This window comes from Chenopodium quinoa, unplaced genomic scaffold (genome assembly GCF_001683475.1).
Source record: "Chenopodium quinoa cultivar QQ74 unplaced genomic scaffold, ASM168347v1, whole genome shotgun sequence".
Classification (NCBI taxonomy): domain Eukaryota; kingdom Viridiplantae; phylum Streptophyta; class Magnoliopsida; order Caryophyllales; family Amaranthaceae; genus Chenopodium; species Chenopodium quinoa.
Window position 1 is genome coordinate 9,742,123 of NW_018744367.1, and position 19,926 is coordinate 9,762,048.

General features: G+C 33.7%; 1 protein-coding gene across 1 annotated transcript; it reads left to right on the plus strand.

Annotated features, from left to right (window-relative positions):
- The first annotated feature begins 210 nt into the window (after nt 1–210).
- On the plus strand, nt 211–13,074 carry LOC110696656 (probable sulfate transporter 4.2). Its single transcript, XM_021874012.1, has 17 exons — nt 211–926; nt 4,660–4,708; nt 5,576–5,777; nt 6,326–6,494; nt 7,963–8,028; nt 8,126–8,233; nt 9,030–9,137; nt 9,229–9,294; nt 9,545–9,605; nt 9,781–9,908; nt 10,065–10,106; nt 10,509–10,625; nt 11,133–11,184; nt 11,371–11,509; nt 11,630–11,718; nt 12,296–12,372; nt 12,480–13,074. The coding sequence occupies exons 1-17, from the start codon at nt 615–617 to the stop codon at nt 12,789–12,791; spliced, it is 2,097 nt and encodes a 698-aa protein (XP_021729704.1). The 5' UTR covers nt 211–614; the 3' UTR covers nt 12,792–13,074.
- Nucleotides 13,075–19,926: the final 6,852 nt, after the last annotated feature.

The window sequence follows — 19,926 nt, forward strand, 5'->3', positions numbered from 1 at the left end:
AAACGTGTCAACTAAAAATGAAGGAAACAACTTTTAATATATATCTCAATGTATAGTTTATACTTTATAGCTTAATTTTTTAAACTCTATTTCTATTGGAAAGAATTTGTTCCTTTTTCTTTTTTCCTTTTTATTTTTTACTTCATAAGTATTTTTTAATTTTTGTAAAGAGCTTTATTACTTACTTGAGAATGGAGGAAATGTCCAACTAATACAAGCAAAGATAAATAAAATCAACAAAGTCATTTCAAAATCAACAATCAACTCATGTACTTTAATCCTAGTAAAAAAATCTAGCATGAAAATTACTCTAAACATTAAAACCAATTATTTTCAATCACCCCAAATTCAATCCAATCCAATTCTAATTAAAAATACAAACTAACATCTACTTGTATAAATAAAAATAATAAAATAAAAAATAAAATTGGTGACATCTCATATTCTCATAGCACCTATAAATAACCTCCACTCTCAACCATTCCCTCTTCTCTCTCTTTCCTCAAGAGGGAACCACACAAAAACCCACTTCTACCCTCTCCTCTCCCGCGCCACCCATTCACCCAATCAACCCCCGTGCACGGTGGTCGCGGCTAAAATACGCCGGGATTAAAATGGACAAATCCTACGCATCACCAAGCTCCAACGACTTACCCGGGTTGACCCGAACATACAGTAACCGACCCGTAAAAGTAATCCCATTACAACACCCAGAAACGACGTCGTCGTCACCTGGATTCTCCCTAACGACGTCGTCTAGCTCGATGATTGCGAAATGGAGGTTGAAGATGAAGGAGATGAGTATTACTGAATGGATCTCGTTGTTTCTTCCTTGTTATCGTTGGATGAGGTCGTATAATGTTCATGAATATCTTCAGTCTGATCTTATGGCTGGTATCACCGTTGGTGTTATGGTCGTACCTCAGGTTTTTCTCTCTCCTCCCCTTTTTTTTGTTTAATTTTTTTTTTTAAATTTAATTGGAATTCATGGAAATTTTATTTTATTTTGTTGTCACGTAAAATGATGAATGTTTTTGAAGCTCAATAACTCCATTAAATTTATCATTCATTTTTCTTACAATATTGATTTTTCAGATTTTTATTTTTGGAGATAGCACGTAGTAATTATACTCTCTGTCTTGTATTAATCGCCTCGAGTTTTATAGGGGTTTAATTGACTTTTTAATCGTGTATTTATATTTATTTTTAGTAACACATACTATAACATCGGACTGAAATGTACCCGTGCTTGGATACTAAGGAAGTTATTTAGAGGTACTCTATGGTCATATTAGTTTTTTTTTTTTTAATTTTTTTTTATTATAAAAAACAAATTGTATCTGAGTATTGAGATTTTGAAAGGGTAAGGTGAAAAGTTGGGAAAATAATATCTTTATATCTCAGAAAAATATTTAATCGTTGCAAATAATATGCGATGGAGGTAGTATAATTTTTTTAATAATTTTTTATTATTTTTTTGAAAATAAGTTGTTCTCCGCGTAAAAAATTGACTAAAATTGCACATTGCATAACACTCTAGTTCGTTTGTTTCTTTTTTCTTTTTTTTTTTTTTGATTTTTTAAATTTTTTTTTAATTTGTGGGTAGTATTTATTGTTTGTTTTTTCATTCTTTTCTTTTTTGGAGTGCTTTCCCTAAATAATGTTGGAAAATTCTCTAATTCCCAAAATACAACCACTCTTTTTTTAATTCCCACTATACCGTCCACGTCAGCTTAGGGGAAAAAATCGGTTTTTTTTTTATCGGTCCAGCAACAAACCGCTACTTGAAGTAGCGGTGTTTTGAGTGTAAACCGCTACTTCAAGTAGCGGTTTCAATTTCATACACCGCTACTTAAAGTAGCGGTTTACACAAGAACACCGCTACTTCAAGTAGCGGTTTGCTGTAAATTTTTAAAAAAAAAAATCAGTAAGGAGAAGGGGAAAGTGATCGCCACAACTTACCGCAGCTCCACCCACCACCACCCCACGTAACACCGTACCCACCCACCCTGTCTACCTTGACCACCACCCACAATATAAAATAAAAAATAAAAAAAAAAACAGAAAATCCAAAAAATAGAAAACCGTCTACCTTGACCACCACCACCACAACCCAGTACCCCCACCTTAACCCACCCAGATCCAGATCTACCACCCAAACACACCCAAACCAAACCCAGATTTACAACCTTAACCAAACAACCACCCAAAAATTAAAAAAAAAAATACCTTAACACCGAAATTGAATGTTAATTTCTCATCGAATTTGGTTTAATACGGCCAAATTCGATCATGAAACCTCTAGATCTAGAGGTTTCATGGTCGAATTTGACCATAATAACCATGCGACGCCGGCGAGAAGGAAGACATACAGCACCTCCAAGGAGTGTAGGTTGCTTAGTGGTGGTGTTGGTTGCGCAGCCTACCATATTTCTCGCAATTTCTAGGCTTCAATTTAACCCACGCTCCCCAATTTCATTGATATCAGAGCTTCATTATTCCTTCAACTTTCCAATCAATTATATAATCTCATCTTTATTTCTTTAAACCCTCCAAAACCCACCATTAATTTCCTCCCAAAAATTGGAAAACCAAGTATTTCTGCTTGAACAATGAAAGAAGAAATCGAAAAACCCAGAAAATTGAAGTTTTCTAATGAAAATCAGCCACCAAAGAATGTAAAAAGGAGAAGAGAGGAGAAGTGAGAAGGAGAAGAGAAGAGAAGAGAAATGACAGAATGGCGGAGGAGAGAGAAGGAGGGAGGAGAGAGAAGGAAAGAGGAGAGGAGGAAAGAGGAGTTCAGAGAGGAGAGGAGAAGGGAAAAGTGAATTTGTAAAAAAAAACTTAGTAAATACAAACCGCTACTTGAAATAGCGGTTTCTAATAAGAAAACCGCTACTTCAAGTAGCGGTTTTATTCAGTATACCGCTACTTCAAGTAGCGGTTTGTAAAAAAAATCGGTTTAAAAAAAATTCCCATTGAACCGGTGATGTGGACGGTATGGTGGAAATAAAAAAAAAAGTGGTTGTATTTTGGGAATTAGAGAAATTACCAACATTATTTAGGGAAAGCATTCTCTTTTTTGATTTTTTTTTAAAATTTTTTTGGTTGTGGGGTAATAACTAAATGTCTAGATAGAGGTGCATCTGATGCTTAAGCTTAATGTATCTGAAAATGAAGGTTAGATTCATTTTATAAGGATTTACGCCAAAATGCTGACAAAGTAATGACTGTATACTTTTGTTTTACTGCATTAGGTTTTCGTTGTAAATTTTTTATTTTTAAAAAGTAATCATAATTGCTATTTCCCCGGAATAAAGATTAATTTCTTTAGTTGATTTCGATTATTTTTCAATTTCAATTTCACTTGTCTTTGTTTTCGTAAGTAATACGGAGTAGGCTAGATTTGATATCAAGCCTTACCAGCTCTCCATTTGCATTAGTATTAATATTAAAAAATAATATCTACAATAACTTGGGACTTGACAAATATAATTGGCTTCTATAGTTTTTTTAATTTTTATTTTTTCTACCTTGGATATTTACATAATAAAGTATTATTTTTGTTCGAATTGTGCTGTGTTGGCATGAGTGAAGGGAGATTGGCCTGTGTAAAAATGGAGATTAGTGGTTGAAATCCATTAAAATAATAATGGGGTGGGGCCAATTTTGAGATTTTCTCTTTTTAAAGAACTTGGTCCTGTTTTTGGCCATTGTGCTTAGCTAGTGGTGTATAATTCAAGAAATATCAACTAGATTCCAACTTTAAGACTATGTCAATTATTGTCATTGTCATCAATTGACACATTTTTTTTGTTGAATAATTTAGTGTAATGTTTGTCATGATCTATAATTGAAACAAACCCATTTTGTGTTTTTGGTCCTTAAAATTTATGGTTAAACTCGCTTTTATGTAGATAGTTTTTCTTTTGGTGTAGAGCCATTCAATGGACAATGGTTTAGCAAGACTTGATACCCCATGAATTTAACAAACTATGTTCGTTGACAACCACTTGTTTTAGGTAGAATGTGGATGGAACTGCATTGGCTTAAAATTTCTAATGTACATAGATCAATCAAAGAAACTAATGTGATAATTTACTAGTAACAATGTAACAATCTATGTTTCTTGGACTTGAGTGCTAGTGTCGAACATGGGTGTGTGTATCCAATAGCGTTAGAGCTGGCAACATTTATGAAATATTTTCATGATCTTGTTTAGACAAGCGGTACCATTATAAAGCTTCACAAGCAGATTTTACTTGATTATTCAAGACACACTTTTGGCTGACGCTGATTACTAAGGTCCTAAGGAATGGATGTTCTTGTTTTTTTGATCCCTGGTACTACCATCCCTATATGTTATAGTGTAACAGTGTTACAGCTTACAGTTCATTCCCTAACTAGCAATATATGCTGTGGTGTGAAAAACGAATCAGCAATTCTGTTAGATCCTTCCCTTTAGTCACATCTTCTGGCTCAAAAAAGGAATTTTTTCTGAGTTAACATTTTCATGTGGCACATGTTATTCGTGGAGCTTATCTTTTCACTTAGAAGTTGAGGTGTATTTATTTACCTGAAGTACTTGGTTAGAAAAAAGATGATCCTTTTAATCATCAACTCTCTGGACTTGAATTGACTGGTGGTTTTTTTGATCAGGCAATGTCGTATGCAAAGTTAGCTGGGCTTGCACCAATTTATGGACTCTGTAAGTACACTATCATTGTATTTCTGGGAGTCTGGTACTATCTACTTTTATGTAGAGTTTCTGCATTTAGCTGTGTCTAATTATGGTATGTTATTGATGTTATTGTATTTTGCATATTCATTGGTGGGTCTATGAGCAGATGTTGAATTTTCTTCTTTCTTGCTAAGTTGCTATACTAGAAAGATAGACAAATAGTCCGAGATTTTTACTGTCTTTACATTTATGCCAACTTTGATTTTAATTCTTAATCTTTCTCAATTTCGTGGTGGGACTCACAGAAACTATTAATTGTATAAAAAAAAAAAAATGCAAGCCTTTAGTTACTTAGGGCTACATGATGAGAAGGCGCCCCCAAAGTTGGGATTAATCTTAATTAACTCCAAAATATATAATAAGATGATCAGGACTTTGTATTATCTATTATAATTTTGTATGCATAATTTTTTAATGGCTGATTTCAAATACTGGATTGTTATAGCTGTCTGAATTATTGTACACTTAATTTGTACATAAGATGTATACTGATCCTTATGGGATTTCAGGCTTCTGGAACAAAGTTGATCCAGCAGATAACACAGCATAGACACATGTTTATAGAAGCTATCTTAACATGACATTTAGTTACATTTCATTAGTTTGATGATCCTCCTCTCTCTCTTTTTTATTTATTTTTTATTATTTTTTTTAATTATAACTGTTCTGATGCGAAAATAATTAGGTTATCTCCCTGCATTTCTACGCACAATCAATTAATAATTGTTTCAGAAGCTTGGTCATGGTCGCTTGATCTAAATTTGATTTACGATGTTTGTGAACTACTGCTCTGTGATGGTAATTCTGACTGCGGTTCTGGTTTTTTCTGAACAGATTCTGGCTGTCTACCTGTATTTATATATGCCATTTTTGGCTCCTCAAGGCAGCTTGCAGTTGGTCCAGTTGCATTGACATCTCTCTTGGTGTCTAATGTATTAAGTAAGATTGCTAGTCCATCTGATGAACTGTACACAGAGCTTGCAATAACATTGGCACTTATGGTTGGCATATTGGAGTGCTTGATGGGCCTTCTGAGGTAATTATTGCTCACATTATTTTATTATTTTGATACTTTCCGAAAGGACTATCAAAATTACTATTCTGAAAATTTGTCGAAAATCGATTTACATGTGTGGCTCCTAGTTTTCTAAAAAGTTGGCTGGTTTTTTCTTTCTTTTCTCTTTACAGATAAAATAGATTACTAGTTTGTATTTCCATAAATATTATGCAGTTGCAAATATGGACTTACACTCAATATTATGCTAAAAAGTAATGTCTCCTTGGTTAATGAAACCTTATGTTGCTTGGTCTTAGGTATCTGTGTAGAACAGAGCTATGTGTCCAGGTGTTCCACTTGACCTTATTGTTTTTGGTACAAAGTAAGGTGTTAGCTGTAGTGTACATACATATATCAAGGTTTTGAGTACCCATCTATCCGATTCTGGAACTATGGGTGAAGAGGCTTAGAAGCATAGCCAAAGGCCTTAACGAGAGATGGGATATTTTATTCCAATAATTTCAAACAGGTCTAGTTCATGATTTTCATAAATCACTGTACACTCAATACTTTTCTTTTCTCCCCAGGCTTGGATGGATTATTCGTTTTATCAGCCATGCTGTGATTTCTGGCTTCACTACTGCATCAGCTATAGTTATTGCCTTGTCTCAAGCAAAATACTTTCTGGGGTATGATATAGTTCGAAGCAGTGAAATTATCCCCCTTGCTGAAAGCATTATATCTGGTATAAGTAAGGTACGCTTTAGATCGCCAGATGATGGGAATTCTGTATGATAGTCTCAAATGCTTTAGTTTTTCTATATCCGATTTCTGATAGTCCTGAATATATCTTATTGTTATGGATGATTTTTCAATACAACAAAAATGTCAAAGCCAATAGGATGTGTTTGGTTGCATGAACCCAAAATAAATTCTTGTGGTTTTCAATAAATATAATCTTCCTCTATTCATTTCTATTTAATGTTTTAGAACTCCTTTAAACCCAATATTTTCATATCATTCTTAACACCTTCAATCTTAGTCATCTTTTTCCTTCCTCAACTTCTTATAAAATCCCGATCATCCCAAAAATGTTCTAACTAAAGGCTTACCTTCCCATGACAAAATCATCTATTTACACTTATCCTCAATATCTGCAGCTCCCACCTTCTTCCAAATATCTTGACATACAAATCTTTGATATCCCCATCTTTCCAATGTGTTGCTTCCTAAATTACTATTTTATGTTATGTTTTGGTAAAAACATGCTCTTATGAGTTATGATCAGTTGTTGGGTCTGTTACATTCAAGTATGAATTGGTATATGATTGCTGTATGCTGTTGTTTAGTTTTCTCCCTGTCCTCTGTGATACAAAAATAAAGTAAACAAACTTGTGGATCATTTTAAAGTGGGAGGCTAAGCCCTAAAAATCTGGTTTGATTATTAATAATTTTTTCATCCTGTTATCACGCATAATCTAAACTTTAAAATCTCCTGAAAGATCTTATGAGAAACCACCTAGGTTAATTAATATTGGTGCATTATATGTGAAAGCTTATTGACTAATTGCTGTGGTATAATCTAGTACCAAGTATTGCTTCTATGAGAACTGAGAGACAACCTTGCAAAATTATGTCAAACTTGGAATATCTCACATATAAAGTAAGATTGCAGGCTCTAGGGTGAAAATATGCCTAACTCTAAGGGAAGTCATTCAAAAGAATTATTGTAAAATGTCTTAAGCAGTAGAATCATTCATGGTGAATCGGTGATCATGCATTCAAGCAAATATCATATAATTTCATATGTTAGAAAATCCCTTGGGCCAGAATTTGTGCAGATTTATCTGATATGGTTTTCTTTTCCCTTCTTTTCATATACATCATTATTTGAATACTGTCCTAGGTGATGCTCTAAAATTAGATTTGCCCTAAAATGAAATAATATTAAGTAGACTTCCTTTCCTTATCTGCAAAAGCAAGAGTACTTCTCCTGATTTCCACAACGTGTCTCTCAATAGTTAGATTTCTTTCCAAACTATTGAGCGAATCTGAATACTTTTCCTTATGCACCACTTTCTGTGTTTTTCAATACACACTTGATTTTTTTCAAGTTTTAGCATGCTTTTTTTTATTTTTTTTTTATTATTATTTATTTATTTTATTTCTTTGGCTCTTAAAAATAAAGTAAATATTTTTAACAGTGTGTGTATTCCTTGTGCAGTTTCAATGGCCACCGTTTGTGTTAGGGTCTTCGATTCTTGCTGTGATGTTGATAATGAAGCACCTGGTAAGGAGCTCAACAAAAAACTCTGTTTTTCCCCTGGATGTTTTATAAACCTAAATCATATAGGAATTGAATGGTTATTTGATATTTTATTATGCAGGGGAAAACAAGAAAGTACCTGAGATTTCTCAGAGCAGCAGGCCCATTGACAGGGATTGTTTTTGGTACTGCTATTGTCAAAATATTTCAACCATCTGCCATCAGTGTGGTGAGATACCATGAACCTAGCCTTTATTATTTGATGTTCTGGGTGGCTTTTCATTTTGGGAAAATTTGCTGTTTTGATATTAAACATATAGGTTACTAATGAGATACAGTCCTATTATTCTATATGTGTACTGGTATAAGCCTATATGTTAATATACATGGATAAGGGAATTCTTATAAATAGTTCCTTTTATGTAAGTCTTTCTTAATTGAATTTCAAGATGCCATGCACCTTCTTGACTGCTTCATCTCACAATTGCTTTTTGGCAAAACTAATGCATTAGGACAATCTAATGTGTCTGAAATGGAATCATTCATCTACTAAGTCTTTACTTTATTCTTTATTGTTCATGTCTCTTGCAAACATCTCAAGCTCTAAAATGAAATTGCTTGTTGAATGAAGCCTACATCGGAAGTGGAGCTTAGCTTATAATAAGTGGTTGACAATGAAAGTCATATTTATCAACCTCAATTAAATCAAACAGTCCTTCATAGCTTTGTATCTTATCTAATAAGGCCTTTAGGGTAATAGCTATTTGGACGTGGTTAAAAAATAAAACCTGGGTTCTTGCTGCTGAATGCTGAAGTACTTTAAGTACTTTATTCAAGTTGTTCTAGGCCTAAAGCTGACTTAAAGCAGCCACAAATTTGTAGCTGTAAATACATACCGTTGATGAAGGGCATTGGTAGTTCTTCACTTTGTGTGGCATATTTCTGCGATACTTATATGTTTAACTTTAAAGTAGTATCTCATGGTTTGCTATTGTTATGCAATTTACTTACTATTGCTGGTATAGGTTGGGGAAATACCTCAGGGGCTTCCAGAATTTTCAGTTCCTAAAGCCTTTGCTCAGTTCAAGTCCTTGATTCCAACAGCATTTCTTATAACTGGTGTAGCTATATTGGTAAGGACAAGAGAAGTTTTCTTCTTTCTAGTGATAGCTTTCTACTGGAGCTCCGAATTTGTATTTAATTGTCTAAATTGTTGGACTTCAGGAATCTGTGGGAATTGCCAAAGCACTGGCAGCAAAGAATGGTTATGATTTAGATTCTAATCAAGAGGTATGGTTTAAGAGCATTGCCTGTGTGTCTTACCTACTGAATAGACATCCGTAGTCTCTTACAGATAAAGGAAACCTATCCACAAATTTTTAAAAGAAAAAGAGACAAAATATGAGGGGGGGGGGGGGGGGGAAGGCAGACCACAATGTGCTCACTATTATTGTTATTCTGTTTTTCTTCCCTTTAACAGAAAATTTGAAAGTAATATATTTGGCTGCATAGTGATTGCTAACTAAATTCTATTTAACAGCTTTTTGGTCTCGGTGTAGCCAACATTGCTGGATCATTTTTTTCTTCTTATCCCAGTACAGGTGAGATTGCTGTTTGTAGATTCTGCATATTTGTTGATCCTTTTCACTTCTTACTGCATGTACTTCCAATTTCAAATGCAAAAGGAGTTTGGAAGTTTCATTTTTTATTTTATTTTTTAATAAAACTTCTGATACTTCTTACTGAATGGAAGTTTTGTTATTTTTGATGGCGCAGGCTCATTTTCTAGATCTGCGGTGAATCATGAAAGTGGAGCAAAAACCGGATTCGCTGGAATACTCACTGGAATCATAATGAGCTGCGCTCTCCTGTTTCTAACTCCATTATTTGAAAGCATACCACAGGTGTGATGCTTGTTCTACAACTTGTGCATTTCTGTCTTGTAAAAGTTGAAATCTTAATGACTTATGCTAAAGAGTAACTGTAAATACATTTATTTTTTTCCTTATTTTGGAGCTTGTTAGTCATTGATGCTCACTAGAACTTTAACCATTTTACAGTGTGCACTGGCTGCAATTGTAACCTCTGCTGTGATGGGTCTGGTGAGTATACTAAATTTATGAACCTTATTATGGTTTGATTATGTATATTTAATTTACCCTGAAGTTCTAAATCAATTCAGCACTTGGTTGAATTATTTTAAATGCTGCTGCCTGCTAGTCCACTCACAGCAACTATGCTTGTTTGCAGTCTTACGGCCTACTTACCCTTGATATTCTGTATGATTTAGGTTGTCAGAACAGCAAAAAAAATAGATTGCTTGTAGCAATAGTAGCTGGTTACAAGGACTAAAAAGTTAAATTTGTTTCTTTATGATCTGTGTATTGCTGAAACTCAGAGTGATGCATAAACTACGAAATGGATTACTTGTGTCATTTGAATTCTTTCATGGTGGATCCTCAAGTAGGTTTTCAATAATTTTTTTTAAATTCTTGTGTTGGCAGGTGGATTATGAGGAGGCTATGCTTCTATGGCGCATAGATAAGAAAGATTTTTGCCTTTGGACGATCACTTTTGGTGCAACACTATTTCTTGGAATTGAGATTGGAGTCCTAGTTGGGGTGAGTTACTTCACTGTTGCATATATATAAAACTTATACATCCACATACATATGTACTTCTAAAATTGCCCCACTTTGACATCTCTAGAATGATACATAGAAGTAGTAACGTGACTTGTGGCATCCTAAAGAGGAAAGAGACCTTCCTCTAGTTTTCTTCTGGGGCGGGTGGGGGAGGAGTGAGGGAATATTCTAGGTGAAAGTCCAACATATGTTGCACATCCATGGGCTTTAGAGGATGGGGTGAATATCTAGTTTAAAGTGGCCCTGTGTCAAGATGGCAGGATCACAAAGCTACATGCTAGATTTTGGACAGAATTAGCTCATGGTTTAAATTTTATTCATTGCCTGTATCGTTATAGAGTTCATGTTTGTCCTTGTTTATGCTTTTTTTAGGTTGAGATTTTACTATATTATTAAAATCAATTTACTAATATTGACTTAATGCTTGAGTAGTTGAGTATGATTGATGGGTTTAATATTTAACAACTTTTTTCTCCCTTGTAGGTTGGTGTTTCTCTTGCTTTTGTAATCCATGAATCAGCAAATCCACATATTGGTGAGTGCAAAAACTATAGTTTTCTCTATATCTTATACTAAGGCTGGATCATTTTTTATGCAAGAAAACCCTCCAATAGGATACAAAAAGATATTCAGAAGTCTGTTAGCCAGTATGATCTGATTGTAGCCATGAGCCAGTGTGCTGTTCAATTGAAGATTTAATTTCTTTCTTTGAATGCTGCAGCTGTACTTGGTCGTCTTCCCGGTACAACAATTTATAGGAATGTTCAACAATATCCAGAAGCATATACATACCATGGTATAGTGATTGTTCGTGTGGATGCACCAATATACTTTGCAAATACTAGTTACATCAAAGATAGGTAAGTCTGTTGATACAATTCTCAATATGATTTGGTAGCTGCATTTCTGCTGAACTGAAGTATCTGCAAGCTCTTATAATTATAATTAAATTTCTGAATATCATTTGATTTCACTTGTAGGTTGCGGGAATATGAATCTACTGTTGACAAATCTATAAGACGTGGGCCAGAAGTAGATCGAGTTTATTTTGTAATTCTTGAGTTGTCACGTGAGTATCTGAAATTTCCTTATAGATTGTTTTCCCCTTCCTTTCCTGTTTCAATGAGTCATGACTCATGAGTGTTTAATTGAACTTGATTTTATGGCACAGACTTGATGCAAAAACTTTTAGCTAAGTGCTATAAGTTAGCAGGATTAAATTATAATGAAGTAGCAACGAAGTTCATGTTAGTCCTATTTAAATCAAAGATGTAACTTCAAATAGCAGGGCACGAATTTAACACCTTTGCCCCTTTAAATCTGCCATAGGTATGACCATAGGAGCCTCATGAGAGGATTGAAGAGGCACTAAATGATGCTATAATAGTGTGGTGGGCTAATAGAACAATAGATGGAGTTTTTCTCTTGAACTGTTAACTAATTCTAATGTATATTAATTGTAGTGGTATCATGTTTACATCAAATGTGACATTCAGCTTTTCTAAAGAAGCTGACAACTCTCAGAAATATTTTCTTCTTTAGAACCAAAGCTTTTCTATTCCTAACCTTAAATTAATTCTTGATTCGTTATATTATGAATCTCAACACATATTGACAATCGACATCTGTACGTTTTTTCTTTGCAGCTGTGACATATGTTGATTCAAGTGCTGTCCAGGCTCTAAAAGACTTGTATCATGAATACAAATCTCGGGGCATCCAGGTTTATGCTTATTCCTTGAATTTTTTTTATTTTTGAAATTTTTTTAATTTTTAATTTTTTTTTTATGGAGGATTAACAATTTTCGCTTCTCTCTGTTAATTTTTCAGATTGTAATTTCCAATCCTAATCAAGAAGTTCTGATGACTTTCACGAGAGCTGGCCTTGTTGAACTGATTGGGAAGGAATGGTACTTTGTGAGAGTGCATGACGCTGCTCAGGTATGTTTTCAGCAAGTACAGGAAAATGAAACACCAAGGACACCAGATTCCCTCAAAGACAGCAAGCGAAGTCTCTTCCAAAGACTTGGCCAAAAGGAAAATTTGCCAACACTTGATTTGGAATCCAATGATCAAACGTCGATTGTTTCAAGCAGTTCTGATCAACAATTACAAGAACCGCTGTTGCCCAAAAGGTCTTAGTGTCACATTCCCTGCTTCAATATCTAAAACCATTAATGCCGTTCTTTGGAGTTCTTTTGTATATAAATCTCATTTTTTGCTGATATACCACAGGACGTGGTTTGTATTTCTGTAATTAGCCCTTTGTTGTAACTGTTGTGATTGAGGTGATTTTTTTGTAAGATGTATTGTAATTGGATGTATAGACTGTAATATATGGTGTATACTGTATAATATCGTATATTCACCATTGCAGCCCTTTTGGGATAGTCAATAAATTATAGAAACAAGTTTGTTGTGTTCATCATCGTGATTATGTTCCTGTTGCTGAGTATTTATTTTGCAGCGCAAGTTTTTGGAAACAAGTGAACAATCTGATGTGATCCATTCTCATGATCAAGATCACTATGATGGTATGAATCTATAAACAACAATCTGAAAACAAAAGGTGGAACTAACAAAAAATGACATACAATAGTAGAAACCCTAATCAATCAATAAGATTTTTTTTTTTTTTTTTGACATCCAATCAATAAGATTAATGGCTTGTTTAGTATATAATTTCACCAGCCCAAATTATATCTGCTAATCCGATCCCTGCCTTCCTTTGCCAATCTGAAATCGAATGACAGATTTTTTTTTGTTTTTTACGGTCAGATCTGCAGCGCTTAATGATTCAATCATAGCTGATACGTATGAAGTGAAGTTAGCTTTCTTTACTAACTCTCACACCGGTTATTCAACAGAAGATAGGATCAGTCTACAAGAATTTTCATCACTGTCCCTTACCACTAGAGGTCGTATTGCTGAATCTGGTGTTAATTAACATTTATAATGTAAAGTACGAGTTTGGAGATGATGATCATATTACGCTACTTATAGATATTATGATGTTTGTCATGTTATGTTGCTTTTCAGACCAAAATTCATATCCAAAGATAAGATATAAATTTAAGAAGTCCATCAAAATCTTTTCACTGCTTAGTAGTGCTACTGATCATTCTATTATGCCAGTTGTTATTAATAATTTGCATTATTGAACTATATACTAATATACACAGCCAAAGTGGAAGAGAGAAATGCAATAGAGGAAACTACATTGAAAATTTTAAGGTATATGCCGTGCTACCAATCTACCATGCTCGGTACAGATAAAAAACGAGAAAAGAACATGTAGCTATTTTATAAAAACATACAATTATCTTGTAAAGAATATATAACTGTTTTGTTAAAAAAAAAAAACATCTAATTTTATGTATATATATATTTTTTTATATCTAAAGAACATCTGCAATATTAATAAAGAATATGATAATACGTAGTATTATGTAATGAACATTATTTATATATACCCATCATAATTTATAGACAAAGTTCAAAGAACATTTTGCAATAAGCAGCGAACATTATATTACAAATAAAAGTACAATATACTGATAATCAAAGAATATGGACATATGTTCTTATCACTCTTTTTTGGTACAAATATGTTCTTTTTTCTTGAGGTATATGTTCATTACAATTTAATAGTATGTATATTTCAATAGCGGTATGTTCTTTACATTTATATAATATGTTCTTTCCGCGAGAAGGGTCTGTACGATGTACCGTACAAGCGCCTTAGGAACCAGGCACTGGAACTACGTACTTGAATTCTTGTGAAAGCATGTGTTTAATTAAGGAAAATTTGCGAGGAATGTCCTTTTATGAGGTAAACCTTGTGTGGAAGGTCCTTTTATGAAAAAGGTGGGACAAAAGGTCCTTATATGAACATTGGGTTGCGAGGAGGGTCCGTTGACTGTTCTCCGGCGTTGACCAAAATTTTCTGGCGATTTAAAATCACGTGCAAATCACGTGACCCTTAAGTTACCTTTTTTTTTTTTTTTTTTTCCTTTCCCCTCTTTTCTCACGATTTTCCCTCATTCCCCCATTTCTCCCTTATGAAACCCTAATTTCAAAACAAAATTAATCCCCAAATCTTCAATTCTTATCCCTAAGATTACAATTGAAGGCCAATCAAAGCCATTTAACCATAGCCGGTGCTGTGTGCTCTTCTTTCCTCCTCACCTTAGTGTTGTTGCTTGAACTTTTCCCCATTGTCTTCTTCGTTCTTTAATTTTCGCCGGTTATTTGTGGGTGGGTGTTCGTGGGCGGGGGTAGTGGGGTTGGGTTCTAGTGGGGTGGATGTTCGAAGTGTGGGTTTTAATGGGTGGTTTTCGTAGGTGGTCGGTTCTGGTAGTTTTGGTGAAATTAAACACCATAACAACCATAATTCTAATTCGAATGGTTGTTTCCAAGCTTAATTTAAAGGGGGAAAAGGGAAATCAAGGGAAAAGAGGGTAAAAGGGAAAAAAAAACCTCATTTAAGTGGTCACGTGCACATCACGTGATTATTTTTGGCCGGAAAAAATTGATCAACGCCGGAATTTGGTCAAAGGACCCTCCTCACAACCCAATGTTCATATAAGGACCTTTCGTGCCACCTTTTTCATAAAAGGACCTTCCACACAAGGTCGACCTCATAAAAGGACCTTCCTCGCAAATTTTCCATTAATTAATAGATAATTCTCTGTTATCATTGTATTTCTAATTGATCATACGCAATTTACACGAGTATTTGATGGTGACTTTTATTTTGACAACTATTTTTCAGCTTTAAATTTTGGTAGAATGACTAATTAGATGGGCCAGGAGGCCTAGGATATATGGGTATCACATAGAAGGATTGATCTTCCTAGTATGTTAAATCATAGGATTTCCTCCGTTTTTTTGTTGAAATGATGAACCACTTCTACTTTTAAATAATAATTAATGTGTGAAATTATTATCTTTTCCGTTTTACTTGCCACTCTAATAAAAGCTTACCCCATGGGTAAATTTGTCATGTTTAATTCACTTACGCGCTGTTTGGGTTGATGTAAAAGGTTTTCATGGAAAATGAGTATTTTATTTTTTTTCCATTTTCCTTTGTTTGGTTTGTTAAGGGGTGGAAAACAATTTTTTCAAGGGTGGAAAATTTCATCCATAATGATGGAAAATATTTTCCTTCCCAAAACAAGGGAAGTCACATTTTCCTCTCTCTTCCTTACCTCCTTTTTTTACTTCCCTCTCATTCATCCTTACATTTCTACTCTTATTTTTTATTTTTCTTGGACTTTTCTTGTATGCAACCAAACAAAGGAAAACTAATTTGCAATTGTGTTTTTCCTTGAAAATATGTTTTCCATGAAAACTAATTTTCTATTGAAAATATTTTACATTAAACCAAACGGGGCCTTAGTTCTTCATAAGTTTTTCTTTTTTGTTTTTGTTTTTGAAATAATGTGTAATTGAATATGTGGTTTGATGTGTCCCCCATTATAATTTGTGTCTTTATTTAATAAACTTATTTCTCACATGACATTTTTATAAATAAACCACTTTACAATTGAATAAAGTTGTTGGTTTATTCACGAAAATGCCCCATTAAAAACAAATTTCGTTTCTTGAGAAACAGGAAATCCCCATTGAGGTCAGGCCAAGTGTCAACAAGAAAAAACTGACACTAATAATATTGCCTCAATATATGCACTATAATATGCCAAAGCGCCAATACAAAGCACAAAGCATGCATGCATATGGTTGCTAAGTTGTTGTATAAGTGCCAAGACAAACATCAAACAAATTCGAATATTATTGTTGTTTTTGAGCCTCCTGAATGCACCAGCCGAGCTCTACCCCACGCGTTGTCAATTCATTTTTTGTCTGATTTTGATCTTTACTATTTTATTTTATTATTGAGCTTCCTGCATGCAAATTATTGACAACTACCCGTTTTAAATAAATTAAAATGAAATGATATGATCATCCCTTGACATGGATCACTAAAACCTCTTGTTCTCCAAATGAGAGTCTCAACCTTTAAATTTATTAACTTTTTAGAAAAAGTGAGTTATTATTATGGTATAATATAAGATAACGATGTTTGATCAATTAAAAGTGAATAAACGAAACATGATCAGTTAGTGGATTTGATTAAAAAAAGATGAATAAAAAAGATAAAAGAAGAAAATTTGAGGTTTAAATGTATCAAAGTTGAAGAATTGAAAAAAGTAGATCGTTATACACGTCAAATATACCTTTAATTTATATATCCATAAGAGTCTTTTGGGTGTAACATTTTTTTTAACACATAATAGACGATATATTAATTAATTATAAAGTTTACAACCCATAAACCTACAAGATTAGCAACACAAAGCCTCAAGCCGAAAACAAAATGTGAGGCTATGAAAGGGATGATCTCGTATATAACAGAAAATTTGAGATCAAACCTCTAGTAAAACAGGAAATTCGCCTTTTATAACATGGATTGCAGTTATAGGATTTGTTAGGGTTGCAGATGCAGAACCAAAGCTACAAAAGGTATTAATTTGTCCGGAATTAAATAATGGAATTATTGCGATTATGCTGCTATTAAATAATGGAAATGTTGATGTTCGGTGAATGGGGTGAACTACGCTGTTGAGATGTTCATTTGATTTGATTGAATGAGGTGAATTGTGCATTCATTAGTGACGATTATTCGTTTTATCTATGTGATATTGTGTTAAATCAGGTGAATTATTGATTCATTGGTGCTCATTATTCTTTCTATATATGTTATATTGTGTTATGGTGGACTGTTTAGTTGACTGAATGAGGTGATTTATGTTGTATTGAAATGTTCATTTGATGGAATGAGTTGAATTATGCATTCACTGGTGCTCATTACTCATTATATCTATGTGATATTTTGTTAATTAAATGAGGTGAATTATGCAGTCATTAATTGTTTGTGGGTAGATTTAGTTTTGTGGCAGCAAATTTGATATAATTGTTCTTCGGACAGGATTATCAAAATGTCAGCGGGGAATGGTAGGAATAAACGTACAATGGTGAGGGGTTTTGGGATGAAGGTTGGGGCTGTGGTTGAAGATGTTGAAGAGGGGTATGGGCTCAGTAAGAAGCGTAAGGTATGTGAGCAGAAGACCATGCATTTGTATCCAGAATTGTTTAAGGTACTACAATACTCAATCTAAGATTGTTCTCACTGTGTTTTTGCATGATTAATGTTTACGAATGAATTAAGTATACTGTTTTTTTGTGTGATTAGGATGACAGATTAAGTTATGGAGGGACTGTCAAAGGTAGAGCGGAGGTGATGGCTGAACATACAAAGGCATCAAGTCGGGTAAGTTTGCTTCCTGATTAAGTGGTCAATGGGTCTAGGAGAGGAACATTAACTTTATTAATGTGATTTCATTGGCAGCCTCCTAACATGGGTTGCCGCATCGAGTCATTTGGGCGCATATGTCAGAAATTTGATGATAGGAGAAGACGTTGGGTTTGTGAGATGGGATTTGGTAGTCTTTTACATCTTGCTTTAGATATGCATTTACCAAGACAATTGGCATACTAGGTCATGACACGGATGGATCCAATTGGTCAAATGTTTAGAAGTCCCAACAGTATAGAGTTTAAGTTTTCAAAGAATCAGGTTAGGTGGGTATAGGGGTGAAAGTTCGGTTTGCGGTTTGGATTATAGCCAAAACCGAATCCAATCCGAATTAATTTGGTTTCGGAAATCTCAATCCGAATCCAAACCGAATTAAGATTCAATCCAATCCAATCCAAACCGAATTAATTTGGTTTTTCAAATTAGATTCCAATCTAAACCAAAATTTGTTCCCATCTTTTGCAACATTCAAATTCGAAACTCGAACTTTACCTGGAAATTTCCTACAATCATTTCTTATTAACTACATTATTTGTGAGAGAGTAAGATATAATAATAATAATAATAACATATAATTTTGTACTAAAAGGAGTTGTCCTTTATCCGCAAGGTATTAACTAAAGGACATTGTCTACGCTTACAAAATCACATTGAGGCCTGTCAAAATTGTTTATCAGAAAAAGGGAAACATGTATCTTCCTATGAATGTTCAACACTTCAGCTATAATCCTTTCTAACGTCCCAAAATCATACTCGTAAGTAGCTATCCTAGCTTTATCTTAGGCCAAATCTTATCCTAACACTTCACATTTTACCATTTTACCACGGTGAATCCATTTCTTTTTACCTCTCCAGTCATACTTCCAAATATCTCACTCGCCAAATTGAAAATCGTATATGTACTGTTGCTAATGCAATTTTCACATTGTGGTAAATCAATCAACGGCTACAATTTAAAACATCAACGCCTATAAACAAAGAAATTACTTGATTAATCTGCTCGAATTCGATTTCATAGTATTTATTGTAAGTTTATGGAAATATCGCATAACCTTACACCTAAAAGTATGCTCTAACATGGTTTTAAAAAAATATGCTTTAACAATAAAATTGGTAACTGGCAATTATTAGATGTACAATTCTTTTATTTAATATAATGCGGATTTTTATTACAAAAAAATTGTTAGATATTACTAGAGTTGAGTTACAATTTAATACAAGTGATTGAGTCATAATTACGATTTAAAAGGTTGAAGGGTTAAATAACATCATATCTAAGGGTGTGGGGTTTGTGTTTAGGGTTTGAAGGGTTTCTAGGGTTTAGGGTTTAGGGTTTCTAGGGTTTAGGGTTTCTGTATAGGGAATACATGAAATAAAATTATCAAAGTTTTTACGTTTATTGACATAATTAGAGTTCATTTCGATCAAACTAGATTTTTTAAGGTTCAATAAATCTCACAAACCAAAGAACAATTGAGCTTCGATGATCAGCTATATAGAGGAACAATATATGAACATCATTACTACGATCGACTACAGAGAAGAATTCGATCACCAAACAAACTATTATAATTAGATCTTACTGTCAATTTTAAAATGTACAATTCTATTTTGTAATTAAGGCGGAGAGTTTAATTTTTAAAACAAAAAAAGACGATACAATAAGAATTTAGTATGGATCTTATTTAAGGATTTAAGAGGGTTTAGGGTTTGAAGGGTTTAGCTTAGGGTTTAGGGTTTGGAGGGTTTGACTTCCAATTTGTAGTTTACTATGATATTAGATAGAACAACATTCAACTCAATTGCATTGAATATTTGCCCACTCCTTCACCTTCATTTTTTTTAACATGAGCTCCATGTCATAAAATTTGTCAAATAAAATTAATATTATATTGTTAG